The sequence below is a fragment of the Pleuronectes platessa genome, chromosome 2, assembly GCF_947347685.1.
Source record: "Pleuronectes platessa chromosome 2, fPlePla1.1, whole genome shotgun sequence".
NCBI classification, from domain to species: domain Eukaryota; kingdom Metazoa; phylum Chordata; class Actinopteri; order Pleuronectiformes; family Pleuronectidae; genus Pleuronectes; species Pleuronectes platessa.
In genome coordinates, this window is record NC_070627.1 from 13,430,524 (window position 1) to 13,450,281 (window position 19,758).

At 39.5% G+C, this 19,758-nt stretch overlaps 1 protein-coding gene across 1 annotated transcript; it reads right to left on the reverse strand.

The window, feature by feature from the left end:
* Positions 1 to 1,700: 1,700 nt before the first annotated feature.
* Positions 1,701 to 13,369, reverse strand: LOC128454253 (myosin heavy chain, fast skeletal muscle). Its single transcript, XM_053437597.1, has 40 exons — positions 13,339 to 13,369; positions 12,844 to 13,056; positions 12,437 to 12,580; positions 11,537 to 11,693; positions 11,416 to 11,443; positions 11,212 to 11,320; positions 11,034 to 11,126; positions 10,870 to 10,933; positions 10,675 to 10,773; positions 10,476 to 10,579; positions 9,897 to 10,035; positions 9,646 to 9,764; positions 9,254 to 9,403; positions 8,925 to 9,095; positions 8,523 to 8,829; positions 8,335 to 8,405; positions 8,143 to 8,230; positions 7,940 to 8,057; positions 7,733 to 7,856; positions 7,508 to 7,644; positions 7,142 to 7,397; positions 6,817 to 7,059; positions 6,549 to 6,725; positions 6,304 to 6,449; positions 5,916 to 6,006; positions 5,401 to 5,790; positions 5,187 to 5,313; positions 4,964 to 5,082; positions 4,643 to 4,839; positions 4,377 to 4,560; positions 4,119 to 4,284; positions 3,701 to 3,825; positions 3,308 to 3,616; positions 3,020 to 3,223; positions 2,810 to 2,935; positions 2,546 to 2,716; positions 2,353 to 2,457; positions 2,144 to 2,239; positions 1,928 to 2,059; positions 1,701 to 1,821 (listed from the first exon to the last, which is right to left on the reverse strand). The coding sequence occupies exons 2-40, from the start codon at positions 13,042 to 13,044 to the stop codon at positions 1,801 to 1,803; spliced, it is 5,808 nt and encodes a 1,935-aa protein (XP_053293572.1). The 5' UTR covers positions 13,045 to 13,056; positions 13,339 to 13,369; the 3' UTR covers positions 1,701 to 1,800.
* Positions 13,370 to 19,758: the final 6,389 nt, after the last annotated feature.

A 19,758-nucleotide genomic window follows, 5' to 3' on the forward strand; every position in this document is an offset into this window, starting at 1 on the left:
TGGAAATAAAAGCAATAAATAGCTAATATCATACATGGCAAGATACATAAAAAAAACTAGATAATGATGAATAAAATAGTTAAGTGAAATACAATAAGAAGGCAATATAATATAAATTATTAGAAATGATTTTAAATAATAGTGAAAAGAGTTGCATAAAAGACATAAGTTAAGACATACTGTGCAAGAGGCCCTTTATCGGATCTTCCAATATCAGGAAGAAGCTAGTGATTTGAAGGAGGATGTGTCAGAGCAGGAAGACAACATGGAGGAAAACACTTATGTCGGAAAACAATGCTATCTGTTGGTCCTCACTTCCACTTCAAGTTGCAGACAGGATGGCAGCGGGGAAATGTCATTTGAGTGACTTGGTTTTAATGTTTATACTTGGTTAAACATGGTTATACCTGGTTATACATGGTTATTTAATAAATCCCTGCAGTTCCAAAGTGTTGCCATTCTCACTCTCAATCAAATGAATTTAAATCATTACGGCTGTACGTTTTTATTAATGTCAGATAGGCTATTTATACATTCTAAATAGAGCTGTATCTCAATATTTGGTATAGGGACATATTGTGAGGGAACGTTTGGCCCTGGCCAAATGTGAAGGCAGGAAAGATGAACAGTATGTAAGGGTTAGGCAGTTACTTTACTAGATGCATTCTAGTTGTTCAGCCAATGATATTGTGTCCTGCTCTGCACTGATTCCGTCTTTTTAACTTTGAATCAAACTCATGATGGCGCCTCCCTCTGGAGAGGAGTCTGTATCACAGGGCATCTGGTCCAGCAGCAGTTTCACCTGCATGTCTGTCTCCAAACACACTGGATGTCAGCTTCTTATCCCCTGTGAGCATGAAGACATGATGAGCTGCCCGGTGCCAGATTTAAACGCAGGCCGTGTACCAGAGGTGAGTTCAGCACATGGTCCAGCAGCACAAGTTACTTCCTCATCAGAGAGCTTCCCTCCTAAATATTTTTAAAAACTGAATGAGGATTGTGCATCATATATTGTTTGAGAGGGGTGCACATTACATAAAGCATTATTTCATATAGATAGATACAGATACGTTCAGCCTCCCTGCCCACATTGTGTGTTCTAGAATCAAAGGCTGTATGAAGTTAAAGGTACAGTGTGTTAGATTTAGGTGAAAGAGATCTAATGGCAGAAATTGAATGTAAAATAATACTAGTGATGTTTTCACTAGTGTGTTTCATCTCAAATGTCAAAATTCTTGTTGATTTTTTACTCTAGAATGGGCTTTTATTTTCAAGAACTTTGTATTTACATCGGGAGCAGATCCTCTCTTTGGAGGCTGCCATGTTTTTATACAGTAGCCCAGACCGGACAGACATAAGACCTTTTGAGTTTTTATGATAATTGAGGGTTCTAATATTGAAATAAAACTATTGCGGCACCACATATACTTTCAATACTTGGTGTCAATGTAGACATTTATTAAAAATGTTATTTCACAATCCTCCTACGTTTATTTAAAATGAATAATCTAAATATCTATTGTTTGTAGCAGATATTGTCTGTTTAACATCGCGCCATGTCCTTGTAACTTATTTGTGTGTCCTTGGTTACACACTGATTCATAGTGTAATTACCTGAAAACTTAATATTTAAACAGTAAATCAGTCATTTACAAATGATTAGAAGGACAAAAAAGATGCACTCTATCTATCTTTTATTGCTTTTTTTTATATCACAGCCAACATGCTTAACATGCTAAAGTGAACGAGTAACAAGACTCTCATATTTTATGACTTCTTGTTACTGTGTGACGTTCCTCCTCACTCCTCCGCATCCTTGGACTGTAATGAGAGGGGGGGGGGGGGGGGAATATAAAACATTTGGCCGGATAATCAAAATTTGCTGAAATGAGCACTTGTGCAAAAGTTATTAAAGTCAGATTTTTACCTTGACGATTTCCCGACTCTTGGTCCTCAGCTTGTTGACCTGAGACTCGGCGATGTCGGCTCGCTCCTGAGCCTCCTCCATCTCGTGCTGAACCTTCCTGTACCTGGACAGATGGGTGTTGGCCTGCTCCTCCTGTTGTATGGGGCACAGTGAAGTCAAAATGTGCAGTCTGACGTTTGCATGACACGTGTCATTATGAGTATTAAGTGTACTCACAGACTCCTCAGCTTGTCGCTTGTAGGATTTCACTTTGAGCTGCAGCTTGTCCACCAGATCCTGAAGTCTGGAAACGTTCTTCTTGTCCTCCTCAGTCTGTTGCAAATCAGAAATGACAACCATGAGTAAACTGTCTTAATAACCGCAGACTATTATGATTTATGGTATTTGTAGTAATTTAATTATTAGTGTATAAAATTGTAGTTGACCTGATAACTGAGTTCCTTTACTCTTCTCTCAAATTTCCGCACTCCCTTGATAGCATCAGCACCGCGCCTCTGTTCAGTATCTACTTCAGCCTCCAGTTCACGAACCTTGAATGAAGAACAATTCAATGATTTAAAAGTTAAAATGTCATCCTCTTGTAGTAAATATGAATTGGTATGTCTCTGTGCCACTTACTCTAGCCTCCAGTTTCTGGAGCTGCTTCTTGCCGCCCTTCATGGCCAGATTCTCAGCTTCATCCAGGCGGTGCTGCAGGTCCTTCACTGTCACCTCCATGTTCTTCTTCATCCTCTCCAAATGAGAGCTGGTGTCTTGCTCCTTCTTCAGTTCCTCTGCCATCATGGCTGCCTGAAATTTTGAAGAATTTCAGATTGTTTAACCTCTCAAAGAACTTCAATGTGAGAAATGGCCACTATATAAACCCATGTTAGGATGACTCACATCAGTGATGGCCTTCTTGGCCTTGTCTTCAGCATTTCTTGCTTCCTGAACAGAATCCTCCACTTCACCCTGGATCTGAATGAGGTCAGCCTCCAACTTCTTCTTGGTGTTGATGAGGCTGGTGTTCTGATGGAATAACATTATTCATTATATGGTATATCGTAATTTTTAGGTTGCTAGGTGTCTCATGCTGCTTGAACCTTTATTTACCTGAGAGTGCAGCAGTCCCACGCGCTCGCTGGCATCAATCAGCTCCTGTTCAGCCACTTTGCGGCCTCTCTCCGTCTGCTCCAGTGCAGCTCTGAGCTCCTCGATCTCAGCCAGCATCAGGTTGTTCCTGCGCTCCACCATGGCCACCTGCTCCTTCATTTCCTCCTGACCTCTGATCGCTTCATCAAGGTGCAGTAGTGCATCCTAAATAAATCGTAAAAACACATTTACACTGCAGTTGTACTAAAGTGAGCTTCACTTACAGTTTTCTTTGACCCTCCACCATACCTTGAGCTGCCCCTGCACGTTTCTCAGCTGTTTCTGGGATTCAGCTGCCTGGCGGTTGGCATGGCTCAGCTGAACCTCCATCTCATTCAGGTCTCCCTCCATCTTCTTCTTGATTCTCAGGGCATCGTTCCTGCTCCTGATCTCAGCGTCCAGCGTGCTCTGCATGGTCTCCATCACTCTCTGGCTGTTCCTCTTGATCTGCTCGATCTCCTCGTCCTTCTCAGCAAGTTTCCTGTCAATTTCACTCTTGACTTGGGTGAGCTCCAGCTGAATGCGGAGAAGCTTGGACTCCTCATGCTCTAGGGTAGCCTTGGACACAAAACAAATTTATGTTGAACAGGTCCTCTAATATTAAAGTGGATTTTTTAGAAGAGGTTTTTTGTTCGACAGTACCTCTGCCTCTTCAAGTGAAGTTTGGAGTTCAGACTTCTCTATTTCTGCAGTCTTTTTGGCTTTATCCAATTCATGAATGGTTTTTCCAGTCTCACCAAGTTGCTCAGTTAAATCCGAGATCTCCTCTGTAAGAAACATAGTGTATATGTTGTTTAAGAAAGTGTTATATTAATGATATAATACATATATCTATTTAAATAAACAGTACTCTGCACTTGTTCACTTACAAAAACTGTAACATACGGCTGTACAGATGATGTTAATATAACGTCACAGTCCATACACAGTAAGCCTGTTGACCCACTGTGGGGCACACTCTTCGTAACCTTTCCTTTTATACAAAGCATTTGAAATGGCTTTCCTAAAGTTCGATACCCTTAGTGTAAAAAGGAAAGTGCTTTCTAAAAACGTTTCATACGTTGCAGGTTCTTGTTCTCCCTCTTCAGAGTCTCCAGGTGATCCAGAGTTTCTTCATATGAATTTTTCATCTTGAACATCTCTGTGCTCAAAGAACGAGCCTCCTTCAGAGATCCCTCCAGCTCCGCCTGGCTCTCCTCATACTTCTGCTTCCAGTCTGCAAGAACCTGAAAACATGAAGAAGACCAATGTTTTTTCGGCAATACATAATTCAGTGGCCTTCATTATAAAGCACTAAGAAGAAATAAAACAGTCTAACCTTGTCAAAGTTCCTCTGCTTCTTGTCGAGGTTAGCAGCCAGAGCGTTGGCTCTCTCCACATCGATCATCAGGTCCTCCACTTCAGCGTGCAGTCTCTGTTTTGTCTTTTCCAGAGAGGCACATTTAGCATTCACAGCCTCGATGCATTCCTCCGCATCCTGAAGACGCTGAGCAAGCTTTTTCCTGTTAGAAACGATAGTAAATGGGTTTATGAAAACTTGTGGATACATGTGGAAACAAGTGTGACTTCAGGACTGTCCATTACTTGGCCTCCTCCAGCTCCTCAGTGCGCTGAATGGCATCAGTCTCGTATTTGCTTCTCCACTGAGCCACCTCGCTGTTGGCCTTGGACATCCCTCGCTGCAGCTCACACTTGGCCTCCTGCTCCTCTTCATACTGCTCTCTGAGCAGGTCGCAGTCATGACGGGATGACTGCACAGCATGAGCCAGGGCGTTCTTGGCCTGACAACGAAACATTTTTTTTTTCATTAATGAGATTCTTTATCTATCTCACTTCAAACGTAAAACTTTTTTAGTCATGCCACACTGCATATCTCCGGAGACTGTGTTTTTCATGTGCACATACTTTAACTTCCTCTTCAATGTGTCTCTTGAGCTCGTCAATCTGCTGAGTGTAAGCTTGCTTGCTACGTGTTAGCTGAGAAACCAGGGCTTCTTTCTCCTCCAGTTGGCGACTGAATTCACCTAAGACGCAACAGCAAATTAAAAAGTAATCCTAATGCAATTTTGCCATTGAAAGACAAATAAGACTTATTGGCATTAGAAAACAATACAATTTTGTTCCCTACCATTCTCTGTTTGCATTCTTGCCCTTTGAAGACCAATATCATTCAATTGACGAACATTTTCGTCATTTCGGCTCTTCAGCTCACTCAATTGATCCTCAAGAGTACGACACATCTTCTCCAGATTGCCCTTAAATAAACAAAAAAACGTGTTGATGAAGTAAAGCAACATCATCTAATTCTGAGAGAGCTGAGGTTTTTAAGGTTTTAACTTTACCTTTGCTTTGGCAACAGCCTCCATGTTAGTGCTTAGGTCGTCGATCTCCATCTTGAATTCACTTTTCTCTTTCTCCAGCTTCTGTTTGACTCTCTGGAGGTTATCGATCTGCTCTCCCAGCTCCGCCGCGCTGTCAGCCTGCTTCTTGCGCAGAGCTGCAGCCGTGGCCTCGTGCTGTAGGGTGGACTCTTCAAGATCACGACGCAGCTTCAGGAACTCGGCCTCGCGCTTCTTGTTCATCTCGATTTGAACAGATGTCGCTCCTCCGGCCTCTTCCAGCCTCTCGCTGATCTCTTCAAGTTCCCTGGAGAGATCAGACCTCTGCTTCTCCACCTTGGCCCGAGCAGCTCTCTCAGCCTCGATCTCCTCCTCCAGCTCCTCAATACGAGCCTAATATTTTCAAAAACACAGATGAACACAACCACATTCTAATATCCTTTCCACAAGTCAAACACATCTGGGCCATCTGACGTCAGTGCAGTCAGTGTTAGAAGCTATTGAAAAACTGTGTCAACCTGAAGTTCTTTAATCTTCTTCTGAAGCTGAACAGAAAGTGATTGTTCATCCTCAATCTTGCTCAGAAGCTGGCTTGTTTCAAAGTCCTTCCTGTGAAGATAAACATTTCATAAACATTGGGAAAAAAAATATTAAACAAATTGTACAACATGGAAATTAGATTTCTACCGACTCTGATCATGATTTGCTGTTAATCGTAAAAACATTGATATAATCAGTTTTCATAATGAAGTAGTATCCTTTAAATTTGTAGAAGAGCATCTAAAAAGTACTCTGAGTTTGTGCTTTTTGATGAAAGGAGAATTTTACTATTGCTTCAGTACCTCCAGACAAACCTAGTTGGGTCAAACACGACTTCACTGTTTACATGACTGCTATTTCACTCACTTCTTTATTTTCTCGTCAGCCTGCTGCTTGTCGTTCTCCAGATCCATGACGGTTTCCTGGGCCAGCTTGAGATCTCCCTCAAGCTTCCTTTTGGCTCGTTCAAGGTCCATACGAAGCTTCTTTTCTTGCTCCAGAGAACCTTCAAGCTGTTTTAGTTAATAATAATTAATAGTTAATTTAGTTTTTAGTTAATTCTTATTTCTTTTTCACGAAGACTGAAATCCCAGTTTGTTATTATAACTCACATCGTCCACTTGCTGCTCCAGCTTCACTTTAGCCTTCGTCAGAGTGTTGACTTTGTCTTCCTCTGCCTGCAGATCATCCAGGGTCTGCTGATGAGCCTCTTGGAGGGCTTTCTTCTCTTTTGACAACTTTACAATGGTCTCATCTTGAGAAGTCATTTCCTCCACCAGGTTTTTAACCTAAAGGGTTTTAATAAATGTTTAATATTTGATCAAAGTACACAGCATCTAAAATGTTCATTGTTTAATAAACTGAAGTTATGACCATCACCTTGTTCTCAGTGGCATGTTTCTCCTTTTCCACCTTGGCCAGCGTGAGCTCCAAGTCGTCAATGTCTTTCTTCAGCTCGGAGCATTCGTCCTCCAGCTTCCTCTTCTTTGCAGTCAACTCACCATTCATTTCCTCCTCATCCTCCAGTCTCTCAGACGTCTCTTTGACTTTGGCCTCAAGCTGGATCTTTGATTTAATGAGCACCTCACACCTTTCCTCAGCATCTGCGAGGGTTTCACCTTCCTAAAAGTAAAATCAAGCAAGTAGGGGATTGTTGAGGATATTAATTAGAAACAGACACAAAGAGCAGGGTGATCATACTTACTGACTGCACTTGAAGCAAGAGATCATTCTTCTCCTGCAGCAGAGAAACCATCTTCTCTTCCAGTTCCTTCTTCTTGGCCAGAGCCTTCGCTAGCTCCTCTTTGGTCTTTTCAAAGTTCACTTTCATGTTGGCCATCTCTTTCTCAGTCTCTGCACTCTTAAGCAGAGGCTTGATCTTGAAGTACACTTTCATCCATGGCCAGGTTTTGACATTCATGAATGAGCGGATGTTGTACTGAATAGCATAAATTGCCTCCCTGGGAATGATCAAAGGAGTTTAAAAAAAAATTAAAAGATATATTTAATATTCAGCAAACAAATATGTGACTTAAAAATGACGTGTTAAAAGTAAAAATGTCAACAGCACCTGCGCTCACACATCTTGACAAACTCTGTCCTCATGAGGAAACCTCTGATGAGCGCTTGAGTCATTGTGACCAGAATAGCAAGTTTTTCATCTCTCATTTCCTCCAGAGTTCCCAGAAGACCAGCTTTGAAGAACACCTGTAATATAGTATTACTTTACATGATGTTCTTCTACAGAATCAGGTTTGCTGTAAATAAAAACACCCTTAACGGAAGAATGGATTACCTTTGTGTGTCCAAACTTGTACTGAGTTTGGTCGACATCAATAGAGCCCAAGAGTTTCTCTGAAGCCTTCTTGTTGTCAATGAACTGTCCCTCAGGGATGACTTTGGCATTCAATACTTTGTATCTGATTTGAGGGAAATTGATGATTAATTAATAATTTCTTATGAGACAATCAATTAAAAACAAGTTTTCATCATTAGTAGTCACCTCTGCTTGAAGTCACCATATTGGATTCTGCTGGGGAAACCTTTCCTGCAGATCCTGATTCCTTCCAGCACACCATTACACCTGAGCTGGTGGATGACCAGGAAGTTCTCCATAAGACCTTAAAGACATGTGAAATCCAGTTCGGTGTCACATGTGACAGGAGTCCTTCTAAATGCATAAATTAATCCTGATAGTGGTATTACCTGGAGTCTTTGATTCATTTGGAATCAAACAACGTACAAAATGAGGATGAGTGCTCCTCAGGTTAGTCATCAGCTTCCCCAAATTCTCCTGAAATACAGATGAAGAAGAACCTTTTTAGTAGCATTCAGGTTTATAATGGTTCACATATTGCTGTTCACTTGTGTCTTTAGGGTGTTAATTGTGGTTCTTACCCTGAACAAAGCAGATACTGTCTGAAAAGACCCACCCTTCTTCTTCCCGGCCTTTTTACCACTACTTTCAGCTGTTACATGAAAATAGAATTTCAGTAATATACATCAACAAGTATTTTGTCTTGGACTGTCTTAAGCTGTAGACAAATGGACACCTCCAGATTTGTTCTTATAGACATGATCCTTACCATCTAATGCGGCGTGTGATGCGTAGAGTAGAGCCAGCAGTTTGACTCCAGACTTCTGGTAGAGCTGAACCACTGAGTCGTTCAGGGGGTCTTTGTTCTTCTCCAACCAGCCAGTAACATTGTAATCAACATTGCCAGCATAGTGTCCCAGTGAGAAGTGGGCCTCAGCTTTGCCTTTGGCAGGTTTTGGTTTCTCAAAGGATTTGCTTTTACCAAGATGCTGGTCGTACAGTTTGTTCTTGAAGGTCATGTCTGACGCCTTGGGGAACATGCACTCCTCTTCAAGGATGGAGAAGATGCCCATTGGCTGTAATGAAGAAATTATTATTATTATTTAAAACAAAAAACCTTTGAGTCATCAGACAGTTTTCTATATTTGTGAACATAAAGCAAGTTCCTCACCTTCTCAATAAGCTCAATGCAGGCGGCCAGATCCATACCAAAGTCAATGAACTCCCATTCAATTCCCTCTTTCTTGTACTCTTCTTGCTCCAGGACAAACATGTGGTGGTTGAAAAACTGTTGCAGTTTTTCATTGGTGAAGTTGATGCAAAGCTGCTCCAAGCTGTTGTACTAAACAGGTGAATATGTCAAAAAAATTAAAACAAAATGAATATCAAAATATGAATTATCTTAGATTTGGTCCATTTTGACTTCAATATGAAAATGTTAATCAAAATGATTTAAATGAAGCCTCGTAAGATTTTGTCCCATCAGCCAAACAGACTTACATCAAAGATTTCAAAGCCAGCAATATCCAGGACACCGATAAAAGAGCTTCTTGACTGCTTGGTGTCCAGCATCTCATTGATTCTGACGACCATCCACAAGAACATTTTCTCATAGATAGACTTGCAGAGAGCACTGACGGAATTGTTGACCTGATTTTACAAAAATATTGTAAAACATTAAGAATTATACTGTTAAAATGAACAAAACATGCTTCTATATTAATTGGATAAAGCAAGGGATATCGCTTAAAGAACCTTAATAAGAGGCTTTTCTCAAAATTAATTAAGAAGACTATCATCAGCATAAAAGAGGACCCGAGATATTTGAAAAACACATTTGTGGTGTCTAAATTAATTTCATCTCCTCTTTCCTCCTTTTTATCTCCACCTACCTGATTGACAGTTTGACCTTTGGTCACAAACTCGTTCCCAACCTTCACTCTGGGATAGCAAAGAGCTTTGAGCACATCAGCAGAGTTCAGGCCCATGAGGTAGGCGATTTTATCTGCCACTAAAAAACAGATCACCAAGTAATGGTTAAAATCCATAATACTGAGGTTACGTCGTCAATGTACCTATTCATTAATTCACTAATCAAAACCTGTGCTACACTATAGAAGCTCATGGTGTGTGGGTTTCTTACCCTCACTGCCGTCTGGCTCAGCCTGCTCTTCACGCTGCTTCTGCTTAAATTTCATGTTTCCGTGATGCATCACAGCTCCAGTCAGCTTGAATATGCCGTTTTTCTCTTCTAAAGTGAAACCCAGGATATCGATGGCAGTCTGTGATAAAAAGAGAAGGTTTGGAAGAAAAGCTTCTGTTGTTCTGTAGAATAAACTCTCATTGCTGCCCCCTGCCTCCACAAATATTTAGCAATGCTTTGTCAAAACTAACATCACAGGGTACATGTAATCCCTTATAACACAAATCACATCTGGACTTCCTAGGTGAACACACTTACAGTTTTTCTAAATAAAGACATGTGTGGATTTATCATGTCTTTCTCTCTCTAGCATCGGTAACAGACAAAAAAAATAACCTTTTAATGGGATCAAACCCTCAATGACAAAAGAACAACCTACAAAGCTTATTAAAACTAGGATTCATTGCTGTAATGAATTGGTAACTTTGTGTAAGGAATAAAAACAGGAATCATTTAAGTGATCATAAATCTGATTTGTTATAGAAGTAAATTTGAAAATCATAGTAAAGTCATCCTTACATCAGTGGCAATGAATTCTTCAATGTCATCGATACTCTTGACAGCGATTTCACCCTGACTGATCATATGATAGTCATATGGATTTGTGGTGATCAGCAGAGCCTCTGCAGAAAAATAAATAAAAATGGTTGATACAAAATAAATCAGAACACATACAATATCACTCTAGGAAGACAAAGAATAAAAGTTGATTTCACACCTATGATCTCAGGTTTGTGACCCGTCATGAGCTGGTAGAAGATGTGGTAGCTCCTCTCAGCAGACAGCTGGAACGTCACTCGAGACTTCTCCAGCAGATCTATGTGGGTTTAAGTTATTAACAATTGAGGAACATCACCCCTGAAGAAGTTGACCACACAATGAAAATATGTTGCGCTATGTATTTTCACCTTACATGTTTCAATATCAGCTGAAGCCAGCTTTCCAGTTGAGCCAAAATGAATTCTGATGAACTTTCCCTGTGCAGAAACAGGTTAACATTAAAATCTAAATTCTGTCTCGTTGAATGATCATTGTCACTAAACAGCAAACAATAAGTTGAATTAGAAAAACACTTACGAAACGAGAGGAATTGTCATTCCTCACAGTCTTGGCATTGCCATAAGCTTCCAACAGAGGGTTTGCGGCAATGATTTGATCTTCCAGTGACCCCTAAACATAAAAATAATTAGGTAGGCTTTTTACTCAGTTTTTCATGATTTTAGATTTCATATAAATATTGTTTGACTTCTCCAACCTTCATTTTTCCAGCACTATGTTCTTTTTTTCCTCCAGCCACTGCGATTGTCGCAAAGTACTGGATGACACGTTTAGTGTTGACGGTCTTTCCTGCACCGGATTCTCCGCTGGGTTTAAAGATGTGTAAAAAGTATTATAAATATCAATTTATTATCATTAGAAAACACTTCTTATAATTTATTTTACTACTGTTCACACTTACGTAATCAGAATTGACTGGTTTTCTCTGTCTGTAAAATAGCCAAACAATATACAAGTTTACTCCTCCACTGTAAGTACAGCAGCTTTTATGGAGACATAGTAATTAAAAAATGTATAAATACCTTGAAGCATGAACTGATAGGCGTTATCAGAGATGGAGAAGATGTGAGGTGGAGCCTCAATCCTCTTCTTTCCTCTGTATCCTTCTACAACCACTGAGTCATACACTGGGAGCCACTTGTAGGGATTCACAGTGACGCAGAACAGCCCGGAGTAGGTCTGTGGAGACAGGCGGTATTCTCATTGAATATATTTCTTTAAAAGTGCATGCGTCAGGGGAAAAACCACCCTAAAGCTTACCTATGACCTCATCACAAAAAGATATTTAAAGCATCTCTATGTAACCCTTATTGAGAAACAGCGCCCTCTGCAGCCACATTTGTGATTATACCTGTGGGGCTCTGTGTTCCGAGCGATTACAAGGTTTTCATGTGGAGAGAAAGCTCTGACTGCATTGGATTGAAAAAAAAACTCAACAGTGGCTCTTCCTCATTATCTCAGATTTCCTGAACGTTTCTTTGCTGAACATTGTTTTTAAATGAGCTGTACATATTTTTAACTGATCTGCAGTTCATCATCACTCTTGAACCTACTGGGTCCGACAACTGAAGCTGCTACAGTCAGTTACTCATGCCTACCCACTCACCAAAGTTGCATTCAGGGTGAGGAGTGGGAATGAAAGCAGCATCATTCTGCCTGTTCTAAGTCAGTGAACCATCCAACTAAATTCAAAGCTGATATTTGTAGGTGAAAAAGTTGCATAGTGTTGCTTTAAAATAGGCAGGCCATCATCTGGATACATCAGAGACATTTTGAGAGACGTCCAGTGGACAGATGAGCTCTTCTGTCAAAATCACAAAAGCTGTGACAGTATCCCAATTTCTAAGTTAACAAAAGGCTGGTGAAACTTCTGCATGCATGGATACGATATGAAAGTAATCTCTCCTCTCCATAGAACTCACGTAGATCATCCACGCTGCGTAACGCTCTTTGAGGTTATACAGCACAGACGGCTCACTTAGGTGGGTCATCATGGCCATGTCCTCGATCTTATCATACTTGGGAGGGTTCATGGGGTGGATTTCAGTGTCTTTTACAGTGAGAGTCTGCCAAAGAGACAGAAGAGGAACAGCAATAAATGAGTTACCAACAAGGGTTCTTGCTGTCGTGTCAAATTAATCATCAGATTTTAAACTCTTCGCTTCTAATCACAAATTCTAGATTAAATTTTTTTTGAAAATTCATTTGGACATTTTATCTTTAATTCATTTTTATCTTTTACTTTTCAAAACATCTTTTCACCCTCTCAATATAGTGCAGGGCCTACAACATGTAAAGCAAAGCAAAACTAAAGTGTTTTCATTCTCACCTTCCCGCAATGAGTCTCCACTGTGACCTTGCCGCCCTCCTTCTTGATGAGTTTACCCTTGAGGTACATCTCAGCCGGCTCGGCCACAAAGTACGCTGATTTAGCATCAAACGGCATGTTCTGAGCTTCAATCCGCTCTCTCTCTGGCTTCCGCAGGTAAATGACCGCGGGGCCAAAACACTGCATTTCCGAGTCGCCCATGCTGACGGTTTACTGCAGGTGATGGAACAAGACAACAGTCATCTATTTTGAATTCTAGGAAAGTAGATAGAAAGATCCGCTACTGATGCCGCCTGCAGTGTCTAATAATACTGTTGTTACCAATGGTTTAAAACTGGTATAAAGAGGTACTGTAGCTACAAGGCTTGGCAAAGTACAAAAAAAAACATTGATGTTGATAGGGTACTATGAGTTTAGTACATGTACACTGTTACTAAAGTAAACTATTAAGTTATTAGTGTCCTGGACAGTAGCTCAGGTACACTGTGTGTTTACCTTGAAGCACTCCAGGTAAGCAGGGGGTTTCTGGCAGAGAAAAAAAGAATGATGATCACAAAGGTTATCACTTACAAGGGTTACATGTTTATGTAATAGTTCTACGATTTAAACCAAATATTTGATAAGAAGCCTGTATTGTATTGTATGTGCTGACACACTATGTGAGACTTACCCTTGGGTGCCTGTCCCCTGTGGTGGTTTGTGGCTCTGTTTATATAGAGTGATAGGAGCCTATCACATGTGATGACCAATCACATGCTGTATTCGGTCATGTTTCTTGGCATTGTGCTTGTGCAGTAGTTTCTGACCTCTAGGTGCAACATAGCACAGTTTATCGGATGTTTCCAAGCCAGGTCGTTGAGGAACGTCCGAATTTTTGGGAATTAGGGGTTTTGGAAATATTGTATAATATTCCACTATTCCTGGACAATCAGGATGCTGTGATGTCTATAGCATCGGTTGTCTGATGTGAGGATGAGAACATATTTTTGTCATAATACATATTTTTATTGTTATGAATTAAAGACAAATTGATGAGAGGGTGGTTCTGCTTGTGGATACCATATTTTTAAACAAGGGACATTTGTGCGTCGGTTCAGTTCTTGCAGAAGTTTAAGTCAGTAATTGCCTACAGCCCAAAGGTGTGACTAATGCAGCTTTTTAACGGTGCTCTTGCACAGCAGTGACCCTGTGCTCTGCCTTGGAAAGCTTCACAAAGTCACTGATATAGTGTTTCACACTCCTTACAAGTCAGATATTATAAAAAAAATAAAAGAAATGAGTGCCAGTGACCTTTAAAAAAAGAAAGGAGGGATTGCCAAGGGATTATTTCTCACAACAGTGCCAACAGCTGTTCTTATTATTGCTCTGAAGGCATACACAAGGGAGAGGGGGACCGTCCCTAAATGTAGAGCGACTGAGTGATGGATCCCGGCTCCGCTTCCTCAAGGTTTCAGAAATCTCCTCACCCTTAACGCGAAGATTTGTTTTAATGCACATAAAATATGAGGATGTTTAACGTCACATTCATTATGAAGCTTTATTGTTCATTAGATAGGGTGAGGAGATGTCACAGATGACAAGTTTACCATTCTTGCCAAGAACGTCACCTCACCCAGAACAGTGGGGTTAGAGCGCCATTAGCTTCTGTTTCTATTGGCTCTTCTTACGGCATTGAATAGGAAGAAGAAATTCTAAAGTGGTTACCAACATGATAAAATGAGCCTCTGTCTTCAGCAACCGTGTGGGTTACATGATTCCTGCTTGGAAATCTTCTGTCTTATTAGGGCAAAACTCAAAAATAGCACAAGGCTTGTGCCGGTCCTCGGGCCAAATGCCACATGCTCAGGAGGCTTATTGTGTTTTTATGGCCTTTGATCTCCGTCTGTCACTTTCTTCATTTGTCAAGCAGCAACAACTGTGCTTTGGATAACAAACCAAGGTGAGTGACATTCCAGTCCACTGGCTCGCCACAAACACCATGGATATACATTCACATTAACAGTAGCATCCATGTTTAACCTTGTAAGTACACAAACACTTTTATTGTATTTATGAAATGTAATTATGCCTTTCTTCATTCTGTCTTATATTTGTTGTGTTTTTTCAGAGGTAAAGTTTCGAGCTTGAAGGTTTGTGTGTTGCCCACTGGTTCTAAACCCACACTAGTAGTTAGGTGTTAATACTGATCGTCTATGGAGTGACTCTTTATACCTTTTCCTCGAGACTGATCATATGTCGTGTCATTCACACTATCTAGACATGTTGTTATGGTTATTATATAACTGCGAATTGAAATATTTATAACATTTCAGCGCCAATGTGTTTGGAATGATGCAAATGTCACACTGACTAGGTCCTTGACCTCCAGGATAAGCTCCTCCTTTACGTCTTTATTGAAAATGCTCTGTTCATGCATCAGGTCGTAAATTGTCACGCTGCCCTTCAACATTTTAATGTGTGCTCCTGTTAAACTGTATCACTTGTCACTTCGGAGAGAGAAAACGTTTAGCTTTTGATGAGGTCTAGTGCTTGTTGGTCGTGAGGACCGTTACTGAAGTTGGTGGTGGGGGGTCACCGGCATCTTATAAACACCAGAGGGAGCCTCAAGTTGCAAAGGTGCAAACAAGCTTCTTATATTACCAGCTTCTTGATCATCATCCTCCTCTGCTCTCCTAATAATACACCATCTGCTCACAATGACGGGCATTAAATAGAATGTGGTTGGTTAACAGCAAGGTACGCTTGTTCCCCTTCAGGGTCACGGAGGAATTGTTGGATTTAATCCGACCATGTATTGGACGGAAGACGCAGTTCATCTTAAAATATGGTATGACACATTTACACAATTTTTTTTTATTTTTAAATGTTTTAGTACATATGTGACTTTGTCTGCTCTTTTTACTGGAGGTGTTGACATGTTTGTGTCTGTTTTCATTTTAGTACTACTACTGTGTCATTTGTATCCTTTGTCAATAATAATTCAATGTGTCTTATTGACAGTAATGCTGTTCGTTAACATTTTTATCATTATCTGATTTAGAAACAGTAGACAATGAAACCGATTGCCTTCACTCAGATATGCTGTTGCTGCATGAAAAACGTCTTGTGCTCCAGCTGCTTCTGTGAACTTGTAAATCCTCCGCGCTCAGATTTCCACTCTCGCTCTTAGGTCTTAGTGCAATGACCCCGTCAAAATTCCCCAACCAATAGTATGCAAGGTATGACTTTGACAAACACTGCCTCAAGTGGCCACATTCACTTGACTTATGCAGTTACTCATGGGTGGTAACTGTTTATACAGGTTCAGCAGATTTCTCAAATTTGAAAATGCATTTTGTTCACAATGGTAACTGATATGGTTAGATGCTAATTGAGAAGGTGTACATGTCAAGATGCCCCTACTTACTCCCCAGCGGGGTTCTATTGTACTTTTCCCATCATGCAACTCAAAATCATCTCCAAATGGATTATCTTCTTGCTTCCTAAATTCCAACTTCTGTCAAACCTTGTGTAAAATAGTTTGAGTGTTCTTGTAAACAAACCATTTCCTAATTACTAAGTAGAAGATAAAAGAATTGGTTTAAAATCAAAACACACCTTCCCATTAATAAAAGCAATTGACAATAAAAAAAATGGACTAAAACAATCAACTAATGCTGTCGCTGATCTACACAGGAAGTGGAAGAAGAAGAAGAAAGATGACCTCAGTGAAAAGGACTATCTGCTGATCCACATCAACCGAGGGAAACATCACAGAAATGTTAAACTCAGCTGCAGGTATGATACTGATTATACTTGTTACTGGAAATGATATTCAAAATCAACACAAACAATCAAGAAAGCTTTATTTGCATAAGGTTTATTTAATTTAAAAATCATTAAGAAGTTTGTGTATGATTAAGAAATGGAAAAGCACCGAACTGGAGTGAAGAACTAGATACCTGTTTGTCTGCCTGTGTTGGAACCACCGACCTGTGGGAGACAAAAATAATCAGAATTAGAAACATTTCAATACATGAATGAAAATATCACTAAATACAAAACTGAGACACGTGCAAAATGCAGGGAAATCAATACTTTTTACAAAAATCGAATCAATAAATATAAAACATACAAATAAAACAGATGTTGTGGATTAAATAACCATGCTTTTTCATGGACATACTGAATATCTAATGCCCATTTAATTTAATTAGAATTAGAATTAAATGTTAAATTCAATGAAAACTAATCGATAGTTCCTTATGAAAGGGATATTTCCACAAACAGTGCATCCAGTATAGCTTGGCTTGTGACTCAAATAACGCAATGCAGCATGTGGTATCCAGTTCCATTAAAAGACTATTGATTACTAGTGATTTATTAAAATTAAATATTAGCACTTATTCTGAAATGCCTCAATCTTTACCAGAAGATTGATTCAGCGTAATCAAACTTACCAAATTATTTCACAAGGAGTCGGTGACTGACAGTTTCACACATTCACATCTTTGTTGGGGAAAGTAAAAAAGGAGCTACCAGAGATAAACTGGTATTCCTCATTCTCAGTTCAGCCAAATGCATAAAAATAAACTAGTTTTGTCTTAATGAAGATATGTTCACATTTGCACATGCGTATTCAAGTGTATTTACAGAAGCAGCGAGCAGCAAATATCACACTTCTTGGGTTCAAGTGGGTCGAGTGGGTCGTGGTTAGATAGTTGGCTCCTCCTGTCTGCACATCAAACTCTCAATGACAAAATGAATTCAGTCCATTTACCCTCAACAGGCCTCCTGCCGTCATCTCATTTCCACACAATATCCAATGATGAGATATTATAAAAAATTTTTTTAAATTAAATTGATTAAATTATTATAAAACGTTTTACCTTTCTGAAAAGATAAGATATACAGTTGGACAGGAGACATCTTGACATGCATTATGACATGCATTATGTAATTCAAAGAGTTATCATCTGCCAGCAGCCAACCTTTGACTGCCAAGAGCTACTTGATATTTGACACTGATTGTATCAGTATCATAAACATGCTGTTAAGTGACTGTCAGTAAACCATCCTAATTACTCCTCTGCATACAGCTATGGAGGTATTGAGCTGTGAATAGTTCTGTAGCACATACGTGATGAATATCATATTAACAAACTGAAGAGCAGAGGACGAACGTCAGTCCAAGCAAATGGTTGCACTGTCACTACATCATCAATAAGACATTATATTTTACACTAAAATGACAGGGTATCATTTTACAATATCTCAAATGCAGTAGATGTTTGGATAAGAGATGGCATTACCATTACGGCCAGCCATATAACAAATCATTAAAATCAACTGTATTTTATAAAGCAATGTCAGAAAAACGAAAACAGAACAGACAAATAAATAAAAAAATCATAATGAGATGCAGACTGGTGGTATATTTTTTCAGGATTCTTAAAAAGGTAGATCACATAAAAATTGCATGACATTAACATCTTTGCATCTTCCATTAGTTCATAAATTAAATCATACCAGTTGTCAAGTCCAAACTTTACAGGTTACTACTACAATACTCTAAGTTGTGCACTCTGAATATATACATATATATATATTACTTTAGATATTAAGCTTACCTGAACTTGAAGCTTTCATTTTCATAACTGCAGTTATAAATGCTTCTCTTTCGGTGCGACTTAATAAAACACAAAAGAAATCACTTTAAATCTCTCTATTTTCCACGGCTCCATCGTGGTCTTCACTTATTTCAAATCCTGTCTCACACAAGACTAAGTGGCAACACACACACACACACACACACACACACACACACACACACACACACACACACAGAGAGAGAGACAATCCTCAGTATGCTGCGTAACACATGTACAGAGATGTCGTATTTATCACACACTTGGGAATATTTGAGGTCAGAAATGTCCTGACCTCCCTGAAGGCTTGACGTGTTTACTCAAACCCAACAGGTGTTCATCTGTTTTCATTGACAAAATGAATATGTATCAAATATCTAAGAAATAAAAAATAGTAGATGAAAACAAAGACTTAACAACCAATCAATTCAGAAAATGCAGCATACATTTATATCATACTTTTATAAACCCATAAACTGTTCTGAATTATACAGGCTTTGTTTCTATGTGTGGCTCATGTCAAATTAGAGCAGCTGCACTCTTTAGACGACTCCGGCATGTGAACTCCCCACATTGTTTCACTTCTAATCTGCTTTTGATTAGATATATTTCCTCTATTACAATATAATCTTAATTACCTCAGAGCAAAGTCACAATACATCAACAGCACACTGTTACGTCGACATTACTGGCTGATATAACACAACATGTCCCATCCCACAAAACTACACTGATGACCCAACTGGTCATACAAGAGGAATGAAATGACCATGTATTCAATTAGTTTTGGTTTCATATTTCATATCTTTACATGTTATCAACAAATAAATACTGATTATAAAACATGATCATTTGTATTTTTACATGAAAAAGCTTTTGATTTGATTGAAATATACAAACATTTAATCTGCTCATATAGCATCTCGTCACCTTGGAGCACAGAGGCGCTGCAACTGACAATACTGATATAAACTTTGCAGAGAAAGAAGCACACAGGTCAACGTACCTCATTTGTGTGGCATAGTTTTCCAGGCGCAAGCTTTTGTAGCGTCAGAGGCCCCTGAAGGAACCAAACAATACACGGTGCTCGCACATTAAACTCCTCAAACTGAGGAGGAACAAAACCAACTACAAACCACTGTGGATCTCCACTTTGCACAAAACAAAACCAAATTGAACTTGATAGGATTCAGATTTAGTCACAATGCTGATATTCTGTAACAGGAATTCACAGACTCACAGTGTGGACATTTTTCTGAGGTTCTAAGTAACAGGGTGCTGACGTACG

Coding starts and splice junctions, on each gene's coding strand:
- LOC128454253 (XM_053437597.1), bottom strand. CDS start 13,044: ATGGGCGACTCGGAAATGCAGTGTTTTGGCCCCGCGGTCATTTACCTG. Junction 10,774..10,869: donor TTCAGCTGATATTGAAACAT/GTAAGGTGAAAA, acceptor AAACCCACATAG/ATCTGCTGGAGAAGTCTCGA. Junction 7,857..7,939: donor TATGGTGACTTCAAGCAGAG/GTGACTACTAAT, acceptor CCCTCAAATCAG/ATACAAAGTATTGAATGCCA.